The sequence below is a fragment of the Macrotis lagotis genome, chromosome 4, assembly GCF_037893015.1.
Source record: "Macrotis lagotis isolate mMagLag1 chromosome 4, bilby.v1.9.chrom.fasta, whole genome shotgun sequence".
Lineage (NCBI taxonomy): Eukaryota > Metazoa > Chordata > Mammalia > Peramelemorphia > Peramelidae > Macrotis > Macrotis lagotis.
The window spans coordinates 274,928,757-274,950,845 of record NC_133661.1 but is presented as its reverse complement, the minus strand read 5'-3'; the positions used below and the strand labels follow the sequence as shown (position 1 = coordinate 274,950,845).

General features: G+C 34.4%; 1 protein-coding gene across 5 annotated transcripts in view; it reads left to right on the top strand.

Moving 5' to 3' along the window:
• GPHN (gephyrin) overlaps positions 1–22,089 on the top strand; it is a 714,820-nt gene that overhangs the window by 437,896 nt on the left and 254,835 nt on the right. For all 5 annotated transcript variants that reach the window (XM_074236098.1, XM_074236097.1, XM_074236096.1 and 2 more), the window contains one exon: positions 19,286–19,420. In XM_074236098.1, the coding sequence (XP_074092199.1) occupies positions 19,286–19,420 (135 nt within the window). The remainder of the gene's footprint in view (positions 1–19,285; positions 19,421–22,089) is intronic.

Here is a 22,089-nt window from a genome sequence, read left to right as displayed (position 1 = left end):
AATCAGAACCGGGAGTCTGAGGGCCCGAGAGCTGGACCTGCTGGATCAGTAGTGGGGCTGGACGAAGGGGGCTTGGGTCGGTGGGGAAGCAGAGGCACTGGTGTTGGTGCTGTCCCCCTGGAGCTTGGGGAAGGGGCTGCGGGGAGAGGTCTGGTGCAGGAGAGCTGCCGACACCATCCCTGGGCTCCTCTGGTCTGAGAAACTCTGAGCCCACGACTCCATTGCACTGAGGCCTCCTCCCAAACAAATGCAAATTATTTCTGCCTCAGGCCCAGGTTTGTGAGCAAAAGAACCAGCCCAGCTGAGGAATCACCTCAGGCCAGGGCAAAGCCCACCATTGATTGAAGGCAAAAGAATTCAATAGCTCCAATTCTCTCCCTCAAGCAAAGGGAGAAGGCCCCTCAACCAAGGTCACAGACACCCCAGAGAGGGCAACCAGCACCTCCTACTGGCCAGCCAGAGAAACTGCACTCAGTAAAGCCTTTAGAGATCCCAAGCCCAGGTGAACCAGCCCCACCCAACTCAAGGTCTTAGCATAATGAAGAAGGGTCAGGGGAAAGGTGGATCCATAGAAAAATTCCTGGAAGGGAAAGACCCCAACCCAGAGAGACCTGGAACATCTGAGGAGAATACAGTCTAGTTTCCAGTACTTAAAGACTTCCTTGAAGACATAAGAAAGGAGTTTAAAAATCAACTGGAAAATTTGGGGGAGACAATTAATACCTTGCAACAAGAAAACAAAACCTTAGAAAGTAGAATTGGACAATTACAAAATGAGAACAATTCTCTCAGATCCTCAAATGAGCAAAGGCAAAAAGAAGTTAATTCTCTCAAAACCTCAATTGGTCAAATGGAAAGCTCTTTCAAAAGTAGAATTGACCAATTGGAAAAGGGTAATGAAGAAAACTCCTCCCCCCAAAAAATAATGGAGTCTACAGAAACTAATGACTCCACGAGACAGCAAGAGTCAGTTAAACAAAATCAAAAAATAGAAAAAATAGAAGCAAATGTGAAATACCTCATCAACAAAACCACTGACCTCGAGAATAGATCGAGGAGGGGCAACCTGAAAATTATAGGACTTCCTGAAAACATTGAAGAGAAAAAAAGCCTAGACTTAATATTACAGGATCTAGTGATGGAAAACTGCCCTGACATCATGGAATCGGAGGGCAAAGTAGTTATTGAAAGAATACATTGATCCCCACCAAAAAAAGATCCTAAAAGGAAAACACCAAGGAATGTTGTGGCCAAACTCCAGAACTATCAGATAAAAGAGAAAATCCTGCAAGCAGCCAGAAAGAAACAATTTAAATATCAAGGAGCCACAGTAAGTATCACGCAGGACCTGGCTGCATCAGCTTTAAGGGATCGAAGGGCCTGGAACGAGATATTTCGAAGAGCACGGGAGCTTGGAATGCAGCCAAGGATCTACTTTCCTGAAAAGCTGAGCCTTCTCTTCCAGGGAAAAATATGGACATTTAACGAAATGGAAGAATTCCAAAAATTTCTGATGAAAAGACCAGAGCTAAACAGAAAATTTGGATTATCAAACAGGAGGTTCAAGAGACACATGGAAAGGTAAAGGGGGGGGGGGGGCAGTAAAAGGAAAAAAATGCAATCCAGCAACTTGAAACTGGCTATATCCCAGCATGGGGGGGGGGGGGGGGGGTTAGAGACTCTCATAAATCCTGAGAAATGTAACTGTAACAGAGAGAATATACCTAGCCAAAAATGATTGACATCCATGACCTATCCATGAGACTGATATCTAATGGGATATAACTGGCTGTAACTCCACTGGGGAGAAAGACTCTAATAACTCTCAGGAATTTGGACTCTATTCAACAGAATATACTGAAACTAGAACGGACAGACACTCAGAATTTTTTGTGACTTAGATAGAATGATCTAAAAAAAAATACACTACCTCCCTAAAAAGGGGACAGGAAAGAGACAGGAGGAGGGAGGGGATTGAATGGGACAAATCTCATTACACTAAGAGGTACAAAAAACCTATGGTAATAGAGGGGAAGAAGGGAGTAGAGGAGAAACACCTGAATCTTCTTCTCATCAGACTTGGCTTAAAGTCAACCTACACATACTCAGTTAACTTATAAAACATCTAACCTTTCAAGAAGTAAAAGGGGAAAAGGGGGAGGGGGGACAGAGAAAGGGAAGGGGAGTGGAGGAAACAAGGGGAAATAACAAAAGGAAGGGAAGGGAAGAGGGAAAGGGGAAAGAAAGGGGAGGGTGTGATATAGGAGGGCAAACACACTGAAGGGGGTGGTATTCAAAAACAAAATACTGGGGAATACGGATAAAAGGGGGGAAAGGGGGAAAAAATACAAACAGAGGGAAGATAGCACAGAGGGCAATAAAGAATTAGTAATCATAACCTTGAATGTGAATGGGATGAACTCTCCCTTAAAACTTAAGCAAATAGCAGAGTGGATTAAAAACCAGAATCCTACAATATGCTGCTTACAAGAAACTCATTTGAAGCAGAGAGATACATATAAAGTAAAGGTAAAAGGTTGGAGCAAAATATATTTTGCTTCAGGTGAAGTAAAAAAAGCAAGGGTAACAATCCTTATCTCAGACAAAGCAGCAGCAAAAATAGCGTTAAAAGAGATAAGGAAGGAAACTTTATCCTCCTAAAAGGTACCATAGACAATAAAGTCATTTCAACATTGCATATATATGCACCCAGTGGGACAGCACCCAAATTCTTAGAGGAGAAGCTGAAAGAATTACAGGAAGACATAGACAGCAAAACTCTACTAGTAGGAGACCTCAACCTCCTGCTATCAGATCTAGATAAATCAAATCATAAAACAAACAAGAAAGAAATTAGGGAGGTAAATAGATTGTTAGAAAAATTAGATATGGTAGACTTATGGAGGAAACTGAATGGGGATAGGAAGGAATATACCTTTTTCTCTGCAGTACATGGAACTTATACAAAAATTGACCATGTACTAGGACATAAAAACCTAATGATCAACTGCAGAAAGGCAGAAATAGTGAATACATCTTTCTCAGATCACAATGCAATAAAAGTCATATGCAATACTGGGCCAAGGAGATAGAGACCCAGAACAAATTGGAAACTGAATAACCTCATCTTAAAAAATGAGTGGACCAAAAAACAAATTATAGAAAGAATTAACCATTTTATCCTAGATAATGATAATAATGAAACAACATACCAAAACCTATGGGATTCATTCAAAGCAACTCTCAGGGGATAAATGCTTATATGAATAAATTGGAGAAAGAGGAAATCAATGAACTAAACATGCAATTAAAAAAATAGAGAAAGAACAAATCAAAAATCCCCAAACAAATACCAAATTAGAAATTTTAAAAATCAAAGGAGAAATTAATAAAATTGAAAGCAAAAAAAACTGTTGAATTAATAAATAAAACCAAAAGTTGGCATTATGAAAAAATCAATAAAATTGATAAACCTGGTCAATTTGATTAAAAAAAAAAGAAAGAAGAAAACCAAATCGCTAGTATTATAAATGAAAAAGGTAAACACCACCAATGAGGAGGAAATTAAAGTAATAATTCGAAATTATTTTGCCCAACTTTATGCCAATAAATTTGATAATCTAAGTGAAATGGATGAATATTTACAAAAATATAAGTTTCCCAGGTTAAATGAAGAAGAGATTAAATACCTGAACAACCCTATCTCAGAAAAAGAAATTCAACAAGCCATTAGTGAACTCCCTAAAAAAAATCTCCAGGGCCTGATGGATTCACAAGTGAATTCTACCAAACATTTAAGGAACAATTGGTTCCAATCCTATATAAACTCTTTGGAAAAATAGGGAAAGATGGAACTCTGCCTAACTCTTTCTATGAAACCAATATGGTACTGTTACCTAAACCAGGAAGAGTTAAAACAGACAAAGAAAATTATAGACCTATTTCCCTGATGAATATAGATGCAAAAATCCTAAATAAAATCTTAGCAAAACGACTACAACAAGTTATCACTAGGATAATACATTATGATCAAGTAGGATTTATTCCAGGAATGCAGGATTGGTTCAATATTAGGAAAACTGTTAGTATACTCAATTATATCAATAACAAACCTATCAGAAACCATATGATCATATCAATAGATGCTGAAAAAGCTTTTCACAAAGTACAGCATCCATTCCTATTAAAAACACTAGAGAGTGTAGGAATAAATGGACTGTTCCTTAAAATAATTAGCAGTATCTATCTGAAACCATCAACAAGCATTATACTCAATGGGGAGAGGCTAGAGGCATTCCCAATAAGATCAGGGGTGAAACAAGGGTGCCCATTATCACCACTACTATTCAATATTGTATTAGAAATGTTAGCATCATCAATTAGAGAAGAAAAAGAAATTAAAGGAATTAGAATTGGGAAGGAAGAGACAAAACTCACTATTCAAAGATGACATGATGGTCTACCTAGAGAATCCCAAGAAATCATCTAAAAAACTACTGGAAACAATTAGCAATTTTAGCAAAGTTGCAGGTTATAAAATAAACCCCCATAAATCCTCAACTTTCCTATATATGACTAGCAAGAAACAGCAGGAAGAGCTAGAAAGAGAAATTCCATTCAAAGTAACCTCAGACAGTGTAAAATACTTGGGAGTCTATTTGCCAAGACAGACTCAGAATCTTTTTGAAAACAATTATAAAACACTTCTCACACAAATTAAATCAGATTTAAATAACTGGCCAAACATCAACTGCTCATGGATAGGTAGGGCTAATATAATAAAAATGACAATTCTACCGAAACTAAACTATCTGTTTAGTGCCCTACCAATCAAAATTGCAAAAAATTACTTTAATGAGCTAGAAAAAATTGTAAGTAAATTCATATGGAGAAATAAAAAGTCAAGAATTGCCAGGAGCTTAATGAAAAAAAATGCAAACGAAGTTGGCTTAGCACTACCTGATCTAAAATTATATTATAAAGCATCAGTCATGAAAACTGTTTGGTATTGGCTAAGAAATAGAGTGGTGGACCAGTGGAATAGACTAGGTGTAAAAGCAGGAGAGGATTATAGTAATCTGCTGTTTGATTTGATAAAAACTGCTGGGATAATTGGAAGTTAGTATGGAAGAAACTTAGATTAGACCAACACCTCACACCCTTTACCAAGATAAGATCCAAATGGTTACAGGACATAGACATAAAAAACAATACTATAAGCAAATTAGAAGACCAAGGACTAGTCTACCTGTCAGATCTATAGAAAGGGGAACAGTTTATGACTAAGGAAGTGTTGGAGAACATCACTAAAAACCAATTAGATGATTTCGATTACATTAAACTAAAACGTTTTTGCACAGATAAAACCAATGTAATCAAGATCAAAAGAAAAGTAGTAAATTGGGAAACAATCTTTACAACTAATGATTCTGACAAAGTACTCATTTCTAAAATATACAGAGAACTGAGTCATATTTTTAAAACAAAAAGCCATTCCCCAATTGACAAATGGTCAAAGGATATGCAAAGGCAATTTACAGATGAGGAGATCAAAGCAATTCATAGCCATATGAAAAAATGCTCTAAAGCATTAATTATTAGAGAAATGCAAATTAAAACTTCGCTGAGGTACCACCTCACACCTCTCAGATTGGCCAGTATGACCAGGAAGGATAATGATCATTGTTGGAAGGGATGTGGGAAATTTGGGACACTATTACACTATTGGTGGAGCTGTGAACTCATCCAACCCTTCTGGAGAGCTATTTGGAACTATGCCCAAAGGGCAACAAAAATGTGCATACCCTTTGACCCAGCAATACCACTACTGGGTCTATACCCTGAAGAGATGAGGAAAAAGGATAAAAACATTACTTGTACAAAAATATTTATAGCAGCCCTCTTTGTGCTGGCAAAGAATTGAAAATCCAGTAAATGTCCTTCAATTGGGGAATGGTTTAGCAAACTGTGGTATACATATGTCATGGAACACTATTGTTCTCTTAGAAACCAGGAGGGACGGGATTTCAGGGAAACCTGGAGGGATTTGCATGAACTGATGCTGAGTGAGATGAGCAGAACTAGCAAAACACTGTACACCTTAACAGCAACATGGAAGTGATGTTCAACCTTGAAGGACTTGCTCATTCCATCAGCGCAACAATTGGGAACAATTTTTGGCTGTCTGCAAAGGAGAGTACCATCTGTATCCAGATAAGGAGCTGTGGAGTATGAACAAAGTACAAGACTATTCCCTTTAATTCGGAAAAAAAAAAAACCCAGATGTCTTATGGTTTGATCTGGTTACCTCTGAGAATTCTGTTCTCTTTAAGGATATGATTTCTCTCATCACACCCAATTTGGATCAAGGTACAACATGGAAACAAAGTAAAGACTAACGGAGTGCTATCTGGGGGTGGGGGTGGGGGGAGGGAAGCAAGATGGGGGGAAAACTGTAAAATTCAAATAATATCTTTAATAAAAATTAAAAAAAAAGAAATATAAAAAAAGAATCAACTACCCAGAAAAACTGAACATCCTCTTTCAAGGGAAAAGATGGACTTTCAATGGAACAGGGGACTTTCAAACTTTCCTTTTGTAACAACCAGAGCTGAACAGAAAGTTTGATCTCCAAGTACATGACCTAGGTGAACCATAGAGGGAGTGGACAAGAAGGACTAACTATGAGGAACTTAATGATGTTGAACTGTTGGTATTTCTTCATGGGAAGAAGATGCTGATAACTCATATGAACTTTCTCATTTATAAGAGCAGTTAAAAGGAGCATATATAGACAAGGCACAGGAAGGAACTGAATATAATGGTATAATATAGTAAAAAGATGGAGTCAATGGTTGATAAAGGAAAGTACTGGGAGGAAGAGAAAGGAGAGGAAGAAAGGGCTAAGATATTTCATATATGAATTAAGAAGATGCTTTTTCAATGGAGTAGAATGGGGGAAGGCGATGGAGAATGAGTGAGCCTTCATTCTCATCAGAAATAGCTCTGAGGGGCGGCTAGGTGACGAAGTGGATAAAGCACCGTCCCTGGAGTCAGGAGTACCTGGGTTCAAATCCAGTCTCAGACAGTTAATAATTACCTAGCTGTGTGGCCTTGGGCAAGCCACTTAACCCCATTTTGCCTTGCAAAAAAAAAAAAAAAAGGAAAGAAAGAAATAGCTCTGAGAGGAAATTACATTATGCACATGATAGGGTATAGAAATCTATCTTACCATAATGAAAAATGAGAGGAAAGGGATGGGATAAGTTGGAATGGTGGGAGGGAAGGGGAGAATAGGTGATAGAAGAGAGGGAAGATCTTGGGAGAGGCTACTGAGATAAAATACCCTTTTGAACAGAAATAGGCTAAAAGATGAGAGAGAATAGAATATATGAAAGTGGGAAGTAATAGAATGGAGGGAAATACAGCTAGTAAGAGCCACTGGGGAAAATAGTGAAGCAATGTCTTTGGTGGACTTATGATAAAGAAGGCAACTCATCCAAGAGACAGAGCCACTGGAATCTGAACACTGACTGAAGTATGTCTTTTTTCCTCTCTCACTATTCTTGAGGTTTCTCAACTTTTGAGGGGGGAGTGGGGAGTTTATGTTTATTCTCATGAGGGGACTATTGTAATAATATAAAATAAATAAAGCCCCAAAAAGAGCTATGATAAAAAATATTTTTAAAAATAAATGGCATTTATTATGTGAGTTTATTTTATATCCTGCAAATTTGCTAGTTATTGTTTCAAGTAGTTTTTAGTCGATTCTATAGGATTTTCTAATTATAGAACTCTCTATAATTCTCTAATTATACCATCATATCATTTACAAAAAAGGGAAAGTTCTGTTTCCTTATTGCCTATTCCTTTAATTTCTTTTTTCTTTACATATTGCTTCAGTTAGTAGTTCAACAATTTTAACTAGTTCTTTCCTTGTACCAGGATATAATTTGTCTGAGTCTGATGACTTGAACTTACCTAATTGGGCAACTCATTGCTTTCCTTGATTATCATTTTCCTTGTAGCCATATTTGTTTGTCCTTTCCAGAGACTATTGAAGAGAAAACAGAAACAAAATAAGCAACTGTCACCCTCTATCAAACATTATCCTTTTTGCCTCCAATACAAGCATTAGTGCTATATTTTTTCATCGTACTTCCTCTTTTCCCCAATATAACTTTTTTTAAAAAATCTTGTATTATCTTTAGCTTTCTTTATAAGCCATAGCCTTTTCAGAGCTTAATAGTTTCAGCACTTTTCTTTCAGCACTTTACCATGATTTTATTCCTTGTTACTTATCGTACTCAAATCTTTCTGAGATAGCAAAGAGTGGAACAAAGTAAGTGACAAAGTTGAATGAGCAATAAAGTAGAATAGGAATAGAAATAAGGAATAGAAAGGCAAATAAGAAGTAAAGTAAATCAGGAGGGATAGGAACTAAAGTAAATCAGGACAGATAGGAATAGGGTGTGAAGGATAATGAAAAATAATAAGAAAAATAAACTAGTAATTATAGCTTAGAATGTGAATTGGATGAATTCATCCATAAAATGGAAATTGATAGTAGATTAAAAATTTGAACCCAACAATATATTTCTTTCAGAAAATGTTATAAAAATGAGAGATATACAGAAACACAAAATAAAGATCAGGAGTAGAATTTATTATGTAAAAAAAATCAGTGATAATAATCATGAATTCAGACAAAGTTAGCTTAAATAGATTTAATCAAAGAGAAAAATAAACTATATTATATGCCAATCATCTTAATCAGTATAATTTTAAACTATTTAAAATAACTAGATATTATGAAGTTAACATATTGCTATGGTGGAGGTAATGGTGAGTTCTTGGATTTAGAAAAACATGGAAAGACTTGAACTTATGAAGGAAGATGCTGTCCACCCTCGGTGAAACAGAGGATAAGTAGACATCAGCATAGTGGTCTTACATATATGCATGTGAATATATATATATGTGTACATTTGTGTGTAATTATAGATATCTATAAATATGTATATATGTGTGTGAATGTATATGTAAATGTTTGTGTGTGTATATATATATATATATATAACACATATCTCTGTAGCTTTCCTGGGGAGAAAAGGAAGGTGGAAAAAAATAAAGTAAAAGTGTAGCAGGGAACAAAAGAAACAAGTAAAGAAAAGATGTAAAGCTTTGAAAATAGTGTGTAGTATCTATTATGTAGGCTTTCTTGAAATGGAAATTTATTGCTTTATATTTTGTATCCTCTCTTATGTTCTGCTATGCATATGGCACTGTTTTTTTCTGTTTTTATGTGTTTTAAAGAATAAGAAATAACATAAAGATTCATATAAACATGAAAAGACATATTAAATTAAAGAAAAAACCAGGAAAACAATATCTAAAGTAACTATAGCCTTGAAACAGGAGAAATAGAAAGAAATGAAACTGAATACTATATAGTTATAAATATCAAGCTAAGGATTAGAGAAGAATGGGAAAAAATACAAACCCCTCTTTTCATTGTGAGAGATGGAAAAAGAAAAGGTTTGAGAAGAGCACTAGCAGCTGAAGAAATCAGTAGTGTTTCATGAAGGTGATACTTCAACTGAGTTTGAAGGAAACAAGATGATGGAGGGGAAAGAGTATTCTAAGCAATAGAGGCAGCCAACATAGAGGTTTAGTGATAAAAGTTGGAGGGTCCTTTGTGAAGAACAATGAGAAAACCAACTTGACTGGACTTATGAAATTAAGCATTTCATAAGTGCCTATATTGTACCAAACACTGTGAAGTGCTAGAAAAACAATAAAAGTCAAAAGATTTGATCTCAAGAAATTCATAATCTAATGGGGGAGACAATATAATAAACTATATACAAATAATATATTTATGTTTGTATTTGTTCATAAATATCCATCTGTATCATGCATGTATATATGTGTATATTATCAGTAGGAGGGAGATATTAGTATTAAGGGAAATTGAAAAAACTTCTTGTAAAAGGTGGAATTTTGGCTTAGGCTTGAAGGTATATAGCCTATAAAAATGCCCAGAATCAGGATGTTGAGTATCTTACATCAGTCTCACTGTATCATAGAAAATGTGTTAAGTTTGGGAGGGTGGGAATATAGTTGGGGAGGGAAGAAAAAAGTGATGTATAAGAAGACTTGAAAAGTTGGGGGGGAGGTTATGAAGTGTTTTGAACAGAATTTTATTTGATGCTGGATGAGGGAATCACTGAAGTTAATTGAATAGGAAGTAACATGATCAGATTTGATTAATAGCAGTGGAGAAAGATAATGAGATTAGTTTTAGACATTTTTAGTTTAAGATTTATCAGGATAAAACCTAAAAAAAGGTGGGGGGGTCTAGGTGGCGTAGTGGATAAAGCACCAGCCCTGGAGTCAGGAGTACCTGGGTTCAAATCCGGTCTCAGACACTTAATAATTACCTAGCTGTGTGGCCTTGGGCAAGCCACTTAACCCCATTTGCCTTGCAAAAACCTAAAAAAAAAAAAGATTTATCAGGATATAGTTCAAGATTTTCAGTGGACAGATATAAGCCTGGAAGTTAGGGTTAATAAATAGATTCAAGGATCATCAGTAAAGAAATATTAGTTGAAACAATGGGAACTGAAAAGACCACTAAATCAAATAGCATAGAAGGAAAAGAAGAGAGGTCTCAGGATAGAACCTTGAGGAAACATACCATTAATAGGCATGAAATGGATGAAGATTGAAAAAAAGAGAGAGAGAGAGAGATAATAAGATAGGTGAACAGGGATAGAACAATGGTATGAAAACCTAAGTAGGAGAGAGTATCAAGGAGAAAATAGTAAACAGTGTCAGAGGTTAGAGAAGTCAAAAGGGTAAGGATTAAGAAAAAGCCATTAGATTTGACAATTAAGAGATCATTAGTAATTGAAGAGAAAGCTATTTTGATTAAGTCATGAAGTTAGAAAACACTGCAAAAAGTTACAAGAGAACAAGAAAAAAGAAAATGGAGACACCATTAATACACAACTTTTACAAGAAGTTTAGTTTAAAAAAGAAAGATACAATGTAAGTCAGTAGGAATAATCAGGTCAGTGACAATTTTTAAAAGAATATAGGGTATATTCCTGTTTCTAGGCAGCAAAGAAACAAGTATATAGAAATTAAAGGTTAATGAGAGTATAGATGGTACAATTTGCTGGAGAAGACAGGATGAAATGGGATCAAAGATGATATGTTTGTCATGGCAAGAAGAGCTAGCTTTTCTTACGAGATAGGTAAAGGAGGAAGACATTTGAGTGATGTGTGATGATTGGAAGAGGAGATGAAGGAGGCCTAAGCAGATGCCCTCTTTTTTTTTTTATGAAAGTTGTCAGATGAGAGAAAAGCATGCAATGTGAGATGCTCAGAGGGATGAAAATGTTTGCAATAGCTACTGTAGTGAGTGTGATAAGAAACTGATTAGGGAATTCTGATAGAATTGCCTTACTGCAGTGAATGCCCAAGTGAGATTATATAATATAAATTTGTAATTCAGATAGCAGATTTGTGATTTTCTCCAACTTCATTCAGAAGCATATAAATAAATGATGAGAGTAATCCAGTCTTGGAAAAGTAGTTTGGGGCTGAGCTCTAAAGGGAATTAAAAGCCAAATAAGAGTTTATTGAGGAGTTTAATTGAAAATGGCAATGGCATGATTAGACCTGCACTTTAGGAAAATCATTTCCCCATGTTTATGAAGGATAGATTAGAATGATATGAGACAGGGGCGGCTAGGTGGTACAGTGGATAGAGCACTGGCCTTGGAGTCAGGAGTACCTGAGTTCAGATCCGGCCTCAGACACTTAATAATTACCTAGCCATGTGGCCTTGGACAAGCCACTTAACCCCATTGCCTTGCAAAAAAAAAAAAAAAAAAGAATGATATGAGACTTAAGTAGGAGAGAAAGAAGTGATTGTAGGTAAGGTAGTGGCTATGTGAAGAGAAAAAGACATAATTGTAAGAAATCTGTAGAGAAAAATAATAAGATAGGGCAACTAATTGGATATGGAAAAAGAGTGAAATGTGAAATAACATTAAAGTTGTGAATCTAAGAAGACTAAAAAGGATGGTCCTGACCATATAAATCATACGAAGTCTAAAAAGAGTGAATTTAGGATAAAGATAATAAATTCTGTTTTGAAAATGTTGAGTTTGGAATGCCTCTGGGCTCTCCATTTGGAATATTTAACAGGCAGTTGAAAATGTTCAGAGAGAGAGGATGGATGGATATGTTTATGTGTATGTATATAATATATATGCAGTTATACATATATGTATCTAATACACATACATATACACGTTGGTTTAATCATCATAGAGATTATTCATTCATGAAAACCGATAAGATCACCAAGGAAGAGTGTAGAGAGAGAAGGCTCAGGACAGAACCTTAGGGTATACTCACAGTTAGGCAACATGCTTCAGATCATGAACCAATAACAGAAACTGAGCAAGATAAATAAGATAGTTAGGAGAACCCATAAAGGAAATAGTGGTTAGCTTGAATTGCTGCAAGGAATCAAGAAGGGTCAATATTGAAAATTTTTAAATTTGGCAATTAAGAAATCATTGAAACATTTTGAAACAGACATTTCAGTTGAGTGATGAGGTTGTAGGGCAGTTAGAAAAAAAAGTATGAAAAAAGTGAATGAAAAGATAAACCATACTGAGATAGGTCACTTTTTCTAGTAGTATGACTTTGAAAGGTGGGGGGAAGGAAGATACAAAAAAAAAATAGTCTGGGAGATGATAGGGAATTGTGAGGCCTTGTTTTTTGTTTGATTTGTTTTTTAAGAATGCAAGACACATGGACATGTTAGTAAATAGTAGGGAAAGGATTTTTGTTGAGTAAGGTGTGATTGTGTGAGCAGTCTAGAAGTAGGAAGTAGTAAGGGATAGAATCAAGTGTATATGTAAAAGGTTGACTGTGATGAGGAAAAAGAGCATGTCTTCATCAGAAAGAGGAGTAAATAAAATGAGAAAGAAGAATGATGTCAGTGCTTTTTATTAATTAAAATTTTTTTCATTAAATAAAAGCATTTGTTTTCTCTCCCATCTGCCTCCTCAGTTGTAAAGAAGAAAAACAAAAATAAAACCCTTATAACAGATAAGTGTAGTCATACCATACAAACTATTATATTAGCTGTGTCAAAATTGTGTATCATTGTGCATTATTAATCCATTTCTTTTCTGTTAGGAATTTAGTAGAATTCATCATTAGTCCTCTAGAATCATATTTAGTCATTGTATTGACTAGGGTTTGAAATGTAAAGAAGAAAAAGAGTGACTTCCCAACAAATAATTTTTATTTTCTCAGTATAATATGAAGCTGAGAGGGTGCTGTAGACAATCTAAAATTGTTGCCTTGTTGACATCAGGGCTCAGTTGAAATTAATAACAAAAATTTGTAACAGATTCATTCTTAATCCCTCCATACCTGCCTATTGCAAGTCTTCCATGTGCTCTCATAAGTTCCCCACAGGATGTCAATCCAACATGTTGGAGCCTTCTCATTTGTCCTGACATTGCAAGAACACTAGTGGAAGGGTAGCTAGGTGATGCAGTGGATAGAGCACCAGCCCTAGAGTCAGGAGGACCTGCATTCAAATCAGGCCTCAGACACTTAATAATGACCTAGCTGTATGACCTTGGGCAAAACACTTAACCCCATTGCCTTGCAAAAAAAAAAAAAGAATACCATAGAGTACATGGGCTGTCCATCAGTTATTTATGATCTCACCATAATACTAGCCTATCATATTTTGTGTTTATACATTTCTTTGATGACATCCTTTCCTCTAATTCTTTCTCAGTTTCTCATGTTATGCAATTTAGCTTGCTCATGACAACCATATTCCTCTCTATTAGGCTACAAATGAAATTAATTTTTAATTATTTGAATATTAGTGTTCCAGAACTTAAAACTGCATCAAAACATCTATAGAATATTTTTATTAAAAAAGCTTGAACATCTCTTTTTTTTAGTTGTTTTTTTTTTTTGCAAGGCAAATGCGGTTAAGTGGCTTGCCCAAGGCCACACAGCTAGGTCATTATTAAGTGTCTGAGACCGGATTTGAACTCAGGTACTCCTGACTCCACAGCTGGTGCTTTATCCACTATGCCACCCAGCCACCCCTGAACATCTCTTTTTGGGGAGAGTTTATGAATATTAAAAGAATTTTTTAATTTCCCAAAGACAAACCAGCTTGTTTTTCATTTTGTGTTTAATTCTGAATTTAAATCAGTGTCCATTTGCAGTGTCTGTCTAAGATTATTGTGCATATATATGTGTATATATGTATGTTATGTATATAAATGGATGAACTCTATTCCATCAACTTCATATTATAATCTGAATAGGAATTCTTTATCTACTTGATTTTTTTTCCAATTGTGTATATTTAGACCAAATTTTTGTCATTATTGTTAAAATGACTGGATTTCATTCAAGAATCTCTAAAGGGTTCCAGGAATTGATGCAATAAAACATAGAGTCATCCACAAATTAACATGTAGAGAGCCTCACAAACTATAGGAAATTTCTCTGCAATTAGAATTCTGTGCTAGGTTTCCATGACTTTTAGGAACTCCTTTAGCAAGCATACATCCCACTATTTTATTATTTACCCCTTATATTAATGATCAGATGATCATCATAAAACAAGTTTTCTTTATTGTTTTCTCTTTCTTGGAATATTCAATAAGTCTGACATATGTATGGAAGACATATCGAGAGCCTTTAGAGAGACATTTTGGTCTACCAAATTGATGTTTCTTTATAATTTGCAAAGATCCAATATTTTTTCCACATTTTTGATATTTTCTCCTACATAAATCAGTCCTTCAGTACTCTCACAAATGTCTTGCCTATACCCCAGAACTACCTAGATAAGTATATTTGGCCATATCTTTTTAAATCTACCCTCTTAAAATCTTATGTAAATGTCAGACCAGGGCTACATTTATTTTCCTACTTCATAAATTCTATGATAGAATGGTTGTTTTCCCTCCTCCCCCTCCCCATCTTACTCTAATTTCAACCACACCATCTAGTTCATCCTTGTGAATATCAGGTCCAAGATAATTATTTCCCATATTAGTTCCTCTACTCCTTGATAAAGTTTTTAATAAATTATTGATAAAAGCATGGCATAAAAATGTTGGCTTGTCTACTTTGTCCCAAAGAGACAAAGGAGATATTTTGAAATTTGATATTATAACAAAGGCATCATGGCTCAGTGGATTGAGGTTCACCAGAGGGTCAGAAAGACATGGTTTGAATTCTTGCCTTTCATATGTGCTGACTTAGTATCCCTGGCAAGATAGTTAATTTTTTACTGAAGGGTTGGCAATATTTGTGGATAGTTTCCTCATCAGAAATTCCCTACATCAGTGAAGCCCAGAGGTACAGACAAAAATTAAAGCTTCTTCTCATTACATGAATGTTTTGAAGATTCACTGGAGAGCTGAGGCCTGATATTTCCTTAAATACCTAGGCACTTGAACTTGATCCCTTGATCTTGATCAAATTATAATGTATATAATTATAATGTATACAATATATTTACAAAGTTTGCAAATCAGAACAACTAAGCTTCCTAAAATCTCTATTGAAATTATTGCATTACTACAGCACCTAAGAAATCAACTTTGTGATGGAGACTAACCAAATTCTTGTAAAAGTATTTCTAATATCCTTATGACTTACTGGAACATTGATCTTGTAATCCATTCTCTATGACCATTTTATGATCAGATAGTCTTATAATCAAGTCCTTTTAATTGAAATTCTTTTGTGTGGGCCCCTGACAGATCTGAATTGCTTGTCTTTTGAAACAGTATGTTGTTGTGGTTGGGCCCTCATATAGAATTTATGTCAGTAATGACATAACAAGATTCCAAATGTATTATTCTTATAAACAAAAAGGGTATTGTAGATAATATCTGGAGGATTGATAACAATAGGTACACTTTGAATAATACTCTCATTCTTTAAAAAAAGCATTTTCAACTCTTTTGTTTTAGTGTCACAACATCTCCGTGAGGTAGATACAATAAATATTAGGGGATAGGGACTAGGACTATGATTCTTTAGCTAAAAGAAATTCCTAGTGGAAAAAACTACCTCTACCAATGAAAGTTGCTGCCTTCTCTGAATTATAGAGTTTGAGAGATTTTGTGAAATACTGAGAGATTAATCAACTGGTTCTTGTTACAAAGCTATGGCAGGGGAACCCAGGTTTTCCTGACCCTGAACTTCTCTTTTCCACTATGTCTTCTGCCTCTAAGAATAAATATGAATATTCCATTTATAAAATGAACTGCTCAGCTTCAGATGGAGTAGGGAGCTAGGACCCCTTCTCAACTCAACTTTCCACTGATGTGTAACTGAAAATCAAAACTGTTTTTTTTCCTTGTTTTGAGTGAAATCAGAAAGGCAAAAGAGCTCAAATTTAATTTTGTTTTCCACAAACAGCTTGAATCGCTGTGTCACTGTACTGGGTTAATCAAAATCTGCAGTTGGTATAAACTATATGGAAATAAAATAGGAAAGCATATTACATTGGAGATTAAAGACCTGGATTCAAAGTCCTCATCTGATACTACCTCCTGCATGAATCTAGAAAGGCGAGTCACTGAACATCCATGGACCTCTCTATTTTGACATCTGTAAGATGTAGGCCTTATGCTGGATGGCCTCTGAGATTTACTTCAGTTTTAAATCTCTGATCTTATAAGAATATTGAAACAATCAGTATAAGTTGCAAATTGAGTTTAAGAAATGGAATTTGGAATTTGATTTCCCTTTTTTGTAAAAAAGTATGATTATTGTAGCAAGAGAGAGATTTAATTTCCATATAACTACTTTCCTAGTCCTTATGGAAAACATATAACTTGTAAGTTATAGTCACATAAAACTGCAGAGTGATATTCATTTTCATCATTTATCCAAGGAAAGAATGTTGAAGTTGTGATTCATCTGTGGTCTCAGAAAATTTAAAAGGCAAATGAATAGATATGAGAAGTCATGATAACCAGTGATATGCTAGAATAATGTAACTCCAGATTCCTTTGTGTTTAGTGTTTAGTGTTTAGTGTTTTTTTTTCATTAATTCCCTAGATATCCTTGATCCTTTGTTGACATGGAACAAATAATTTATATTGATATGACATGGAACAAATAATTTAATTGGTATTTTTATTATATTTGCTCAATCCAACCACATCCACCATGACATTTTTCCAATTGTTTAGAACTGACTTTATTTGTGTGAAAAGTGTTTTGTTATTTTGTTCGTTTGGTTCTGCGTTTGTATGGGCAGATAGACTCCAAAGTATTTTATGTTGTCTATAATTACTTTCATTTTTTCCTTTATTACTATTTTATTTGTTTTCCAATTATATACAATAGTAGTTTCTACCTATCAATTTTGTAAGGTTTTGAATTTTACAATTTTTCTCCACCCCCCCCTTCACAAGGCAGTCTGATAATCTTTACATTTTTTCCATGCTATACATTGATTGAAATGGAATGGGTTGAGAGAGAAATCATATCCTTGAGGAGAAAATAAAATATTAGATAGCAAAATTATATATTACATAAGGTGCTTTTTTAAAAAAAAAATTGAAGGTAATAGATTTTGGTCTTTTGTTTAAACTCCACAATTCTTTCTTTGGATATAGATGGTATTCTCTGTCACAGGTACTCTAACATTGTCCCTGATTATTGCATTGATGGAATGAGCAAGTCCATTAAAGTTGATCATCACCCCCATGTTGTTGTTAGTGTATACAGTGTTCTTCTGGTTTTGCTCATCCTCACTCAGCATCAGTTTAAAGACTTGTAAGTCTTTCCAGGCTTTTCTGAAATCCCATCCCTCCTGGTTTCTAATAGAACAATAGTTTTTCATAATGTACATATCCCACAATCCCCAGTTGATAGACATTCACTTGATTTCCAATTCTTTGCCACCACAAACAAGGTTAATATGAATATTTTTTACAAGTGATGTTCTAAAATTACTTTAAATGGAAGTTCACTTTTTATCTCTTTTTGCTGAGTTTTGTTGGTAATACATAAAAATGCTGATGATTTATATGCTTTTAATTAATATACAACAACTTTGCTGAAGTTGTTAATTGTTTCTAGTATTATTTACTTGATTTTTTATAATTATTTAAGTATACCATCATATCATCTGCAAAAACTGAGGGTTTTGTTTCCTCACTGCTTATTCTAGTTCCTTCAATTTCTTTTTCTTCTTGAAATTTTTCTTTAGAATAATCTCCCTCTCGATCTTTTTTTTCCCAAAAATATTGTTCATTTAGTTGTGTTCCTGCATTCTTTTAAATGATTCTTCTCAGTTCCTTTAGGCATTCTTTTCTTCCTCTGTGACTGTTTTTGGCACATATCTGTAGGAGACTGTGTAGTTTGTTGTAATTACATTGTATGTTGTTTTATTTGTTGTTGCCTCAGCAGATTGGTACTCTATTGCATAAAGTTGCATAATCAGGATTTAACACAGGATTTAATTAGTTGTAGTATGAATTTATGTTTCAGTCAAGCCACATGGGGTAAATCAAATTTGTTCCTACACATACATGAGCTATGTACCTTCAGTAGTACTGTGTATCATAGATTTTGAGCTAGGAAGAACTATAAAAATTATCCAATCCCCCCTTTATAGATGAGAAAACCAAGGCCCAGAGAACTTAACCGTTTTCCTAATAAGGTCATTCAATAAGTGAAAGAGCTGAGATCTGAATGTTATCTTTCCCCAAAGTCGGCTGCCCAGAGCTGTAAAGCTGACTAATTTCCTCAAATTTCCATACTAGAAGTTAGTTATGTGTGTTTTCATAGTGTAAATTTTACTTTTGGACTATCTTATATAGAACCAGAAAACTGTCAAGTTCAGTAACAATCATTCCTAACCCTTTATAGGCCCAGGACCTTAAAGACATTATTCCGGTTCTCAAATAATTTTGTAATTTTTATCAGTCTCTATTATACTGGTAAGTTTAAAAAAATTAATGATATTGTTTTGGTGAGTATTTTTTTTCCTTTAAACTTAAAGATTTTTTTTTATCAATTGGGCTTTAGATGGTATTTCTCAACAATTAACACTAAGGTTATGAAAGTAGAATGAATTGCACATCACAAAGACTTAAAATTGGGTTTGTGCATAGATTTTTTTATATTGATTTCTTTAATCATAGATACTTTCAAGTTATTAATCTTATCTGACTGTCTTGCTTAGATTCCAGATTCCATCATTTCCCGTGGTGTTCAGGTGCTCCCAAGAGATACCGCCTCCCTCAGTACCACCCCTTCAGAATCTCCTCGTGCGCAGGCCACATCTCGCCTCTCCACAGCTTCCTGTCCAACACCAAAAGTAAGCACAGTGCCTTTGCTTCTGGCACATCTCCAGCATGTCATTGTGTAATGACTCATACTTCCTTTCAACAGACCAAGGTTGGCTTATACGTACAATTATACTATAAGAAATGAAAGCTGGATCCCATAACTTGTCCCACAAATTATTGTTTTGAGAAAGTAATAAGAAAACAGAAACATTATGGGAAATATGCACTTCTGGGTCACTAGGAGTATCACTTCTATGGTTCCTAGCTTTTCTTTATGAACTTCTACTAATGCAGATATAAAATTCTGTCTTCTAGAGGGTGAAGATATTTATAACCAACAGATAATATTAATATATACATTAGCAAAACAAGTCTATTCATATTTCCAGTCTAATCTGGGGTATTCCCTGTTTTATTATCATCATTCCAATTTCTTTCCAACATATTCATCTTGGAATGTTGCTGCCTGATATTTGGAAACAACTCTAAATTGACTAGAAAGAAAGTTTTAATGCCAACCTTTGGGGTGGGATGGCTATTATTCAGCATTTGTATTATAATCAATCCTAAAATCATAAGACAATAGATTATACTTTGTTAATATACCTGGTTCATATTTTAGCAAATGTGGTGAATAGGCTCCTTAGTGTAACAATGCTCATGACTGCTTTCACCTGAAAGTTTCTTCTCTGGCATCAGTGTGTGCTTTAGAGATCTACATCAGCATAAACTCCTTGTTGGATGTACCTGATAATGACATGTTAAATAGACAGTAGCAAATAGCTAAAAATAACACTCTTTCTTATTTGATTATTTAATTAATTTAATTGATGGCAATAGATCACTTGGTTTGCTACAATTATTGCAAGAATCTGACAGTTCATTTTTCATGCTATGACCTTTTTCTGTCAACAAATTGAATTAACCTACAGGGATCTGTTTCACTGTCTTTCCCAACTTCAATATTTTTGTCAGTATTATGAATTCCAGTTAGAATGGACCAGAAATGTATATGGGCATTTTTAGATATTTTTATAAGCCATTGAAAGATTTTCCTAGCAGTGATTTCTTCATATATAGTGAATGTTATATACCTTTGTTTTTAATGTATTCTAAACTTAGTTGAAATTGATGCCTTTAAAAAAATCAGGATCTCAGAATTTCAATAAGAGTTAATAGTAAATAAAAACAGTAGTCATATCTTAGATACGATGTTAAATATTTTTGTAGTATGCAAATAAGTCAACAGTCAACACAGAGTGTTTAATTCACAGTGAATGAAAACATACATCTTTAAAATGTAACTTAATGAAAATTTTCTTCTTGTATCCATTAAATATTTTAAAATAGACTCATAACTAGAATGAGGCAGCTAGGAGCAGGAAATTTGTTACTTTGGGCATACTTCATTTCTTCAATGACCAAACCCTCCCCAACCTCCCCCCAACACACACACACACACACACACACACACACACACACACACACACCTGAAAGTCATACAAGAAGTTAGAAATCTCATAGTACTGTTCAAGGGGCAGATTATTCTGCTCTAAAACAAACCTCAGGGGAGTCATTTGTTACCAGCGCACTGCAAAGACGTTATTTATAACTGTTTCAAAACAAAAGAATCTGTAGCCCTCTGGAATTGCTTTCCAACTATACAAACTGAATTTGGGAAATAATGGAAACATAAGATCAGTTTCCCTTTAGAATGTTGAACTAAAGCTTTCTTAGATGCTAAAATGCTTCATAAGAAGTTTTTTTTTAATTTTAAGCAAAATATGGAACAATTAAAACAGCCTCTGTACAAGTATAAATGATACCAACATTTTCATGAAACAAAAGGATTTATTCATAAAACTAAAACAAATTTTTATATGACTGTAACATAGAGGCTACCCAGCAAGGAATAATATAGGGCTGTTACTTTTATTGGAAAGATAATTGAAATACTGATGGCCTTTGAGAAAATATGAAAAGACTTAAAAAGTCTTAATGACTCAAATAACCAATAAAGTTTCCAGAAGACAAGATATTCTTATGTTTCTTTTCTTATTATTTAATTTTCTTCCCTTTTTGTAATTCAGACATTCAAAAATGCATATAAATAAATACATATATTTGTATGTATGCACAAAATCATTCTTATTCATTGATTATAGCAATATCTTTATGTGTTTGGTGTAACTTACAGTTTTGATAGTAATTTAACATTTTAAAAAGTTTTTTCATCTTGGTTCATAATTTTAAGTTAGAAACATAGGATATTATATAGACATATGGTTTCAGGATACTTTTAAACAGAAATCATTATTATAAAATTTTCCACATATGTTTGACTAGTCCTTAATTTTCACCTTCCTGACCTTCATTTGAGAACTAGTTTGAGGTATAGAACACCAAACATACCATACTTGATCTCCTCCTCTTCTGAAATTGAATAGGAATGAACATAATGCATCACAATATACCCTTTTACTTTTAAACAGCAGATAAAAATTCATTCATAACTAAACTATAAGCCACATCCTAAATTTTATACCTGAGATTCCTAGACATTCTCTTATTCACAAAATTATTTGAGTACCAGCTTTTCTATTTCATGTCAGACTCTTGCTGCTGGATTTCTGAAACAATGTCATCTGTGGTTTCATTAGAGGCAACTGTCAATTTAAATATGCTGTAGCATGGAACA